This window comes from Sphaeramia orbicularis, chromosome 21, assembly GCF_902148855.1.
Source record: "Sphaeramia orbicularis chromosome 21, fSphaOr1.1, whole genome shotgun sequence".
NCBI classification, from domain to species: domain Eukaryota; kingdom Metazoa; phylum Chordata; class Actinopteri; order Kurtiformes; family Apogonidae; genus Sphaeramia; species Sphaeramia orbicularis.
The window spans coordinates 47315820-47326148 of NC_043977.1; the positions used below are offsets into that span (position 1 = coordinate 47315820).

At 39.3% G+C, this 10329-nt stretch overlaps 1 protein-coding gene and 1 long non-coding RNA gene across 2 annotated transcripts in view; one reads left to right on the plus strand and one right to left on the minus strand.

Moving 5' to 3' along the window:
- Positions 1-10202, plus strand: part of stam2 (signal transducing adaptor molecule (SH3 domain and ITAM motif) 2) — a 46542-nt gene extending 36340 nt beyond the window's left edge. Inside the window, exon 14 of the mRNA XM_030125216.1 lies at positions 9373-10202. Coding sequence (XP_029981076.1) covers positions 9373-9565 — 193 coding nt within the window. The 3' untranslated portion in view covers positions 9566-10202. The remainder of the gene's footprint in view (positions 1-9372) is intronic.
- Positions 10203-10221: 19 nt separating this feature from the next.
- The window catches only part of LOC115412618 (uncharacterized), a 1875-nt gene continuing 1767 nt past the window's right edge, over positions 10222-10329 (minus strand). Inside the window, exon 2 of the long non-coding RNA XR_003934356.1 lies at positions 10222-10329. This exon is cut by the window's right edge and continues 179 nt beyond it. This is a non-coding gene — a long non-coding RNA (uncharacterized LOC115412618).

Below are 10329 nucleotides of genomic sequence, written 5' to 3' on the forward strand. Positions count from 1 at the left end.
ACATTGTAGGTGTAGTCAATTTTATAAAGACCAGACCACCAAAAACAACAGTATTGTCGACTATCTGTGAGGCGATGGGAGCTGAACATCAAGCTGTGCTGTTTCACAGTGAAGCAAGGTGGCTGTCACAAGGAAAAGTGTTGTCCCGAGTTTTTGAGCTCAGAGAGCAGATAAGAGTGTTTTTGGAGCAGGAGCACAAGTATGAAGTTGCAGAAAAATTTAGTGATGAGAACTTCCTGGTGAAACTGGCCTACCTGAGCAACATTTTTGGAAAGCTAAATGAAATAAATCTACAGCTTCAAGGGAAAGATAAACACCTCCCTCAGGTCATAAACAAGATCAGCTCTTTCACCCGAAAGCTTGCAATCTGGGGCAGGCGACTTGATGAAGGAAATACTGATTCATTCGAGAACCTGCATGACATTGTTGACACTACTGACGATGATGCCACCTCAGTGATTCCATATATTAAGCAGCATATTTCACCACTGATGGGATTCTTTAAAAAGTACTTCCCCGAAGACAGTTCCCAGTGTGACTGGGTGAGAAATCCTTTCAATGCACCAGCTCCAACGTTTCAGCTCTGCAGAGGAGGACCAGTTCATTGACATGATGTCTGACTCCACATTGAGACTAAGGTTCACATCACAGACACTGGATGAATTCTGGCTGAGTGTAGGGAGGTAGTATCCACTCTTAGGGCAGAGGGCTATGGGCATTCTTCTTCCTTTTGCAACATCTTATCTTTGTGAGACTGGCTTCTCTGCTGTTGCTGCACTGAGGACCAAGTACAGGTCCCAGCTAAACATTGAGCAGGAGCTGAGAGTTGCAGTATCAGGCTTCAAACCCCGCTTTGAAAAGCCGTGCACTGCAAAATGTGCTCATTGGAGCCATTAATCCTGACTTCCTCATTTTAATAAAAAAAAATTAAAAAAATCAGCAAATTGTTTTATTCATTTTTATTTTGCAGGTTGAAGCGTTTTATATATGTTGTGCTCCTGAGTTAATGTTGCTGATCAATTTGGATTTATTATTATTTAATGATTTTATTTAATTCTATTTTTCAATATCAAATGGTTCAATTAATTGGTCAACAAATGTTTATACTTTAAATAAGGATTTAATTATTTTTTTTAAATTTCAGGCAAATTGATGCACTTAAACTCTTTCTCTTACAGACTAAAAAACAATGTTAATTAAAGCTGCAAGCAGTATTGGGCGGGACCTCGCACCGGGCGTTCCACCTCCCGTGCGTTCCACCTCCCATGCATTCCGCCTCCCGTGCTTTCCGCCTTCCATGCGTTCCGCCTCCCGTGACTGTTGACACCTCAGCTCCACTCACACCTCTCCGTCCCAACACCAGCTCCCACCGTTTGGCATCTGTCCTCCTTTCATCCCTACAGAACACCTGCACCCTTCTGCTGAAACCACCATCAATTTTTAATGAGGCTTTTATTTTGAAAACCCTACTGTGTGTGTGTGTGTGTGTCTGTGTGTGTGTGTGTCTGTGTGCGTACCATTCACATTTTTAATCATGTCCTCATTTTTATTCTAGTTTTGTTGATATATAATTTTTGACACACACATATATATATATGTATATATATATATATATATATTGTGCTTTCCAGGCTATAAGCCGCACCTGACTATAAGCTGCACTCACCCCATCTTCAAAATGAAGACATGATAAAAAATGTCAATGGTACACACACAGACACACACATGCGCGTGCACACACACACACACACACACACACACAAACAAACAAAGTTTTAGCCAGAAGGCAAGGCCCCTATTTTTTTTTGTTCGTTTTTTATTATTAGGGACCGAGCCGAGAGGGCAGGTCCACTCACACAGTGAGTGGACTTGCCAAAAGGCAAGGCCCCTATTATTTTTTGTTCGTTTTTTATTATTATTATTTTTCCGCCACCACTTTGAACTGGATTTTGACCCCCTAAACATGCTGGAAAACTCACCAAATTCATGTATGTCAGGTCCAGCGAAAAACTGGATAAAATGCAAAAATTAACCCCATAGGTGCCAAAATGCGCTCTAAGCGCCACCTATATCAAAAAGCACGGAAACCGCCATAGCAGCCAGCAGGAATGTCCGAGAGACGTGAAACCAATGCCAAAATGTTCCTTACATCGAGCGCTACAAAAAATATAGGAGGACGCTATGAGCTCTCTCCAAGAGGAAATTGGAAAACTGCCTTTCAAAGTAAAACCCTGTTACACACACACATATACATATATATATATATATATATATATATATATATATATATATATATATATATATATATATATGTATGTGTGTATATATATATATATATATATATATATATATATATATATATATAAAATTAGAATAGAAATGAGGACATGATAAAAATGTGAATGGTACACACACACACAGACACACACACTAGGGATTTTCAAAATCAAAGCCTTATTAAAAATGGTAAACTATGAGTTTTATGCTCACCTGTTTGAACAATTTCAAGTCACTCAAACGGATTAGGTCTGTCACACACACATATGCATACACACACAGTAGGCTTTTCAAAATAAATGCCTCATTAAAAGGTGATGGTGGTTTCAGCAGAGGGGCGCAGGTGTTCTGTAGGGATGAAAGGAGGACGGATGCAAAAGGGAGGGGGCTGGTGTTGGGACGGACAGGTGTGAGTGGAGCTGAGGTGCCGACGGTCAAGGGAGGGGGAACACATGGGAGGCGGAATGCCCGGTGCGAGGTCCCACCCAATGCTGCTTGCAGCTTTAATTAGGGACCGAGCCGAAAGGTAAGGCCCTCTCACACAGTGAGAGGCCTTGCCTGCAAGCAAGGCCCTATTGTTATTTGTTTGTTTTTATATTATTTTCCCGACGCCACTTTGACCTGGATTTTGACCCCCTAAACATGCTCAAAAACTCACCAAATTTGGCACACATGTCAGGTCTGGCGAAAAATTTGATAAAATGTAAAAATTATACCCATAGGTGCCAAAATGAGCTCTATAGCGCCCCCTAGATACACAAAATCGGCCCTAGCGCCCAGTAGGAATGTTGTAGAAACATGAAACCAACGCCAAAATTTTCGTCTCATCAAGCCCGACAAATCACATGCGGGTACTCATGACCTAACTCCCAACAGGAAGTTCAGAATTTGCCATTCAAATAAAATGCTCAAATTGGTAACTTCCAGTAGGAATGTTGTAGACACACGAAACCAATGCCAAAACGTTCGTTTAATCGAGCCCAACAAATCATGCACTGACACCTATGAGCTATCTCCAACAGGAAGTTCGCAATATGCCTTTCAAAATAAAATTTTTAAAACTAACTCGTATGACACCGTTTGTCATATTGACTTCTAAATAGCACCAAAAGATAGAGTGAACCCTCCTCAAAAAAGTGATCTCGTACTTTTTCCAGAACTGTCTTAGTTTTTTTTTTACAAGCCTGCAAATTGCCATGTTTGGAACTTATTTTTCACTGTGGAGTTTTTCCCCACATGTGACATATCTACACGTTCACAGGACTCAGCACAATGCTCACATGCAAAAAATTTTGGGATAGGATGTACGGTTATTGATTTATAACAATTTGTTTCTTTTCATACTTTTTCCACTTTAGACTGCCATTTGACCCCCTTAACATGCTCCAAAACTCACCAAATTTGCCATGTATGTCATGGCAGGTGAACACTTTCATACAATATCAAAATTAACCCCTTGGGTGCCAAAATGGACTCTGTAGCGCCACCTATGTACTAAAAAACACAAAATCTGCCCTAGCAGCCAGTAGGAATGTCACAGAAACATGAAACAAATGCCAGAATGTTGGTCTGATTGAGCCCGACAAATCATACACTGACACTCATGAACTAACTCCAACAGGAAGTTGGCAATCTGCCTTTGAAAGTTACTCTACGTTTCTGCAGTTACTGCTTATTCATTTCAGACTTTTGACCAAAAACTTATACCTCATTAAATTCCCACAAGTCTGCAAAATCCAAAAGTGAAAGAATTTTTCAGATACGACCTACGGTTATGGAATAATGGCGATTTCTTGAAGAGTATGTTTACTTTCACATTTACAATGACAAAATCCCTATGAAACTCTTCCTGGTGCATGTTTAATAGTGTCTCTGTATAGTGCAGTGGTTAATGTAGCTGCCTATCAAACAAGAGGACCCTGGTTCAAGTCCCAGGCAATCCATTTTTTTTTTTTTTCTTCTTCTTCTCTCCCCCCTCACATTTTAGAACAGGTTTTACTGCATTATATTGTGGATATTGCACATTTTGCACACATTACAAAGTACACGGAATACATTTTTTCTAAATAAAACCCCTATTAAAAATGATTCATAATGTCTATTAAATAACTTCTTTTAATTTTTATGACCAAACGCTCAACTGTTTGTACAGTGTTTCTTCATTCAAAAGTACTCTTTCTCACAGACACACATGCTCACACAATAGGGTTTTTCCAAAATAATAGCCTTAAATGTAATAATCACTTTCATCCTCAATTATTCATACAATTTCAATTCATTTGTCAAACTGATTCTTTCTCTCACACACAAAACAAATGCACATACACACAGTAGGGTTTCCAAAATAAAAGTCTCATTTAAAGGTGATGATGGTTTCAGCAGAGGGTTGCTGGTGTTCTGTAGAGATGTAAGGAGGACGGACACTAAAGGGTGGGAACTGGTATGGGGACGGAGAGGTGTGAGTGGAGCTGAGGTGTGGACGGTCACGGGAGGCGGATCGCGGGGGAGGTGGAACGCCCGGTGCGAGGTCCCACCCAATGCTGCTTGCAGCTTTAATTTTTATATTATTATTATACTGTCGTGACTTTCAACTGGAATTTGACCCCCTAAAAATGCTCAAAAACTCACCAAATTTGGCACGGATGCCAGGCCTGGCGAAAAATTTGATAAAATGTAAAAATTAACCCCATGAGTGACAAAATCGGCTCTCTAGCCCCACCTATGTGAAAAAAAAAACGACAACAGCCCTAGTGGCCAGTAGGAATGTCGCACAGACATGAAACCAATGGCAAAATGTTTGTTGGATGATGCACTACTAATGATACACTAACACCCATGACCTATCTCCAACAGGAAGTTTGCAGTATGCCTTTCAAAATAAAATTTATAAAACTAACTCCTCTGACACCGTTTGTCGTATTAACTTCTAAATAGCACCAAAAGATAGAGTGAACCCTTCTCAAAAAAGTGATCTTGCAACTTTTTCAGAACTGCTTTAGTTTTTTTTTAGAAGCCTGGAAAGTTGCGATGTCTGGAACTCATTTCTCACTTTGGACTTTTTCCCCACATATTATATATCTGTCCATTCACGGGACTCACCACAACTCTCACATGCCAAAGTTTTGAGATGGGATGTACGGTTATGGATGTATTACAATTTGTTTATTTTCATACTTTTTCTACTTTAAACTGCCATTTGACCCCCTTAACATGCTCCAAAACTCACCAAATTTGCCATGTATGTCATGGCTGGTGAACACTTTCTTACAATATTGAAATTAACCCCTTGGATGCCAAAATGGACTCTGTAGCAGCCCCTATGTACTAAAAAACATACAAAAACTGCCCTAGCGACCAATACGAATGTCACAGATGCATGAAACAAACACCAAAATGTTGGTCTGATTATGCCCGACAAATCATACACTGACACCCATGAGCTAACTCCAACAGGAAGTTGGCAATCTGCCTTTCAATGTTACTCTGAATTCCTGCGATTACTGCATATTCATTTCGGACTTTTTTCGTAAAAGTTATATATCATTAAATTCCCACAAGTCTGAAGAATCAATAAGTGTAAGAATTTTTGAGATAGGACCTAGGGTTATGGAATAATCGCAATTTTTTGAAGAGTACTTTTATTTTCATTTTTCATTTTGAAAAAATTCCCGATGAAAGTCTTACTGGTGCAGGTTTGCAAGTGTCTGGGGATGGAGTAGTGGTGAGAGATGCTGCTGTTGTACAGGAGGTCCCTGGGTCAAATCCCAGGCAAGACAAAGAATTTTTTTTCCCTGCACATTTAAAACAGGTTTGGCTGCATTGTATTGTGGATATTTGACATTTTGCACACATTACAGAGTACATGGAGTACATTTTTTCAAAATAAAAGCCTTATTAAAAATACTACATTATGACTATTAAAGAACTCCTCCATTTTTATGCCAAACACTCTGCTGTTTCTACAGTTTTAGTTCATTAAAAATTATTCTCTCTGACACACACATGCACACACAATAGGGTTTTCCAAGATAAAAGCCTTAAATGTGGTAAATCATGACTTTTATGCTCAACTGTTTGCATAATTTCAATTCATTCAGACTGATTCTATCTTTCTCTCTCACACACAAATACACACAGTAGGGTTTTTCCAAAATAAAAGCCTCATTAAAAAGTGATGCTTTCAGCAGAGGGTCGCTGGTGTTCTGTAGGGATGTTAGGATGACGAACACAAAAGGGTGGGAGCTGGTATCGGGACGGAGAGGTGTGAGTGGAGCTGTGGTGTTGACGGTCACGGGAGGCGGAACGCACAGGAGGTGGAACGCGCGTTGTGAGGTCCCGCCCAATGCTGCTTGCAGCTTTAATTATTATTATTATTATTATTATTATTATTATTATTATTATAATACCGTCGCAACTTTCAACTGGATTTTGACCCCCTAAACATGCTAAAAGACTCACCAAATTTGGCACACGTCAGCCCTGGCGAAAAATTTGATAAAATGTAAAAATTAACCCCGTAAGTGCCAAAATGTGCTCTCTATCGCCACCTTTGTGAAAAAAATGGCAACAGCCCTAGTGGCCAGTAGGAATGTCAGAGAGACGTGAAACCAACGCCAAAATGTTTGTTGCATGATGCACTACAAATGATACACCGACACCCATGACCTAACTCCAACAGGAAGTTCGCAATATGCATTTCAAAATAAAATTTCTAACACTAACTCGTCTGACACCGTTTGTCATATTGAATTCTAAATAGCACCAAAAGATAGTGAACCCTTCTCCAAAAAGTGATCTCACAACTTTTTCACGACTGCCTTTGTTTGTTTTGTTTTTTTATGAGCCCGGAAAGTTGCGATGTCTGGAACACGTTTTTCACTTTGGACATTTTCCCCACATGTTATATATCTATCCATTCAGGGGACTCACCACAACTCTCACATGCAAAAATTTTTGAGATCGAATGTACAGTTATGGATTTATTACAGTTAGTTTGTTTTTATACTTTTTCCACTTTAAATTTGACCCCCTTAACATGCTCCAAAACTCATCAAAGTTGGTATACATGTCATGGCTGGTTAACACTTTCATACAATATCAAAATTAACCCCTTGGGTGCCAAAATGGACTCTGTAGCGCCACCTATGTACTACAAAACTCACAAAAACTGCCCTAGCGACTAGTAGGAATGTCACAGACATGTGACACAAATGTCAAAATGTTGGTATGATTGAGCCCGACAAATCATACACTGACACCTAAGAGCTAACTCCAACAGGAAGTTGGCAATCTGCCTTTCAAAGTGACTCTACGTTTCTGCAATTACTGCTTAGTCATTTTGGACATTGTTCATGCAAATTATACATAAGAAAATTCTCACAAGTCTGCAGAATCCAAAAGCGAAAGAATTTTTGAGATAGGACCAGTGGTTATGGAATAATCGCAATTTGTTTGAAGAGTACTTTTAATATCAGTCTTCAGTTTGAAAAAAAATCCCTATATTACTCTTACTGGTGCAAGTATGGAAGCAAGTGCAAATGGTGTAGTGGGTAGAACACTGGATGCAGTAGGTTGCTGGTTCAAACCCCAAGCAGTGCAAAAAAAAAAAAATTTTCCTGCACATTTTAAAACAGGTTTTGCTGCATTGTATTGTGGATAGTTGACATTTTGCACACATGACAGAGTATACGGAGTACAGTTTTGAAATAAAAGCCTTATTAAAAATACTACATAATGATTATTAAATAACTTCTCCATTTTTATGCCAAACGTTCAACTGTTTCTACAGTTTTAGTTCATTAAAAGTTATTCTGTCACAGACACACACGCACACACAGTAGGGTTTTTCAAAATAAAAGCCTCATTAAAAAGTGATGGTGGTTTCAGCAGAGGGCCACTGGTGTTCTGTAGGGATGTAAGAAGGACAGACACAAAAGGGTGGGAGCTAGTATCGGGACGGAGAGGTGTGAGTAGAGCTGAGGTGTCAACGGTCACGGGAGGTGGAACGCACAGGAGGCGGAACACACAAGAGGCAGAACGCACGGGAGGTGGAACACGCGGTGCAAGGTCCTGCCCAATGCTGCTTGCAGCTTTAATTGTCTCTGTATTTGTTCTTTGATTGCTATTATGTAATATGTAATATCGATGTATTATTATTATTATTATTATTATTATTATTATTATTATTATAAGAAAAAAAGGAGCAAATCTGTTTATAATCAAATAAAACTCCACTTTGATGGAACTACATCAATAGAGTTCAACAAGACTCAAAGAATTACACACACAAAGATTGTTTCCTTACTATAGACAAGCTGTCATACACAGTATGGCATCCATTAATTCATTTACCACAGTGTACCTTAAAGCAGCTTACTGCTTTCATCCTTTAAAGGGGTCATATTTTGCTAAACCCACTTTTATTAGTCTTTGGTACATTTTTTTGTGTGTTTAGACCCTAACAGTTACAAAAGTTTGAATTTGAACCCTCCAGGTGCTGCCAAGCTATTTTTATATTAATGTTAGCAAAAATCGAGTAGATTTCTACGACCTGTTTTAATTCCTGCTTAATTGGCTACATCTATAACTAGTTACATCACGACATTTGCACATTTAAGGTCAAGACTTTAGGTGAACATTGCTCAGAGTACGACAATTGTTTGTCAGAAGCAGTGATTGTAGTCCAAACTGAAAATATGTCCAAACTTTGAGCTGATTACGTAAAATGTTCAGTTGTTGGTTGTATTAACAAACACAAGTGGCTCAACGTGACAGAGCAGCACAGTCAACAACCTGGAGGGGGTTGGGTGTGAAGTGGCTCATTTGCATTTAAAGGGCCAGCGCTCAAAACCACCTTTCCTCAGAAATAGAGTTGAAGGTGGACCTGTGGAGTTTAATTAATAAAGAATTCAGACCCAACCATAGCATTTACAGTTAATGTAGACCACAGGGAAATGTTTTAAAATGCGTAATTCCATTTAAAAAAGCAAAATATCACTCCTTTAAGTCTGTTTGAAGGAAAGTGCTTCAGTGTAGATGTCATCCCAGTTTATGTATTTGCTGCTTACACTCAGTTGTCTTTTTTTTTCTCTACAGCAGCAGCATGAATGCTCAGTACATGAACCAAGCTCCTGGAGCGCCGTACCCTCTGCAGGGGGGCGTGGCCATGGACATGTCAACCTATCACAACTCCGGCATGCCTCCCGTGTCCTATCCAATGGCTGCTCCATCTCTTCAGGCTCCTCAGCAGCAGCAGCAAGCGACGTACTATCAGCAGCCCCTCCTGTAAAAAGTCCCACTGACCACAGATCCACGCCAACACCACATACTGAATAGATTTCACTTTGCAGCACTGTGTTCATCTGGACTGTTTTTTCGAGTCCAGGTTCTGTTCAATGTTGAGATGGATTTAAATATTTGTGTCTAAATACACAATAAACATCTGTCATTTTAGTTTTTAAAACCACATTTTGTTTTTAAATCTGTTGGTAGATCTATCTTCAGACTGCTATAATCGATCCTGGCCAACCATCTTTGGCTCCTTTTTCTTACATTGAACCATAGAAACACTTGGAATTGGCATGAGGGAGCTCATGCCTGCAAAGCCAGCAGTCATTGATTGATTCATTCATTCATTCCTTCATTCATTCAGTCATTCAGTGTGGCTTCTTCATAACACGAGTGCAGTTATTCATGAAACACAAGCTGCATTTTCCTCCCTGATTGTAGCCAATCTGTGTTTTAAACAGAATTTAAAACTATATTTTTTAACATCAGATGCATATGTTATCAGATTTATATGTACATGGCTCAGAATCTCCTTTTGTCCCATTTTCTCACTGCCTTCTGTAAAGCATTTCTGTGGTAGCATTTGACATGTCAAAGGTGATGTTGTGTTCTTTGTCTGTCTTTGTCGTTTTTTTTTTGTTTTTTTTTTTTCTTTTTTTAAACACATTCTGCCTGTGTTTAAGGGCTTCCACACAACCAGTTGCTGGTCGTCATTGTGAAGTGATCTCACAATGATCATACAATAGTTGGTTTTCGGTCTGTCTT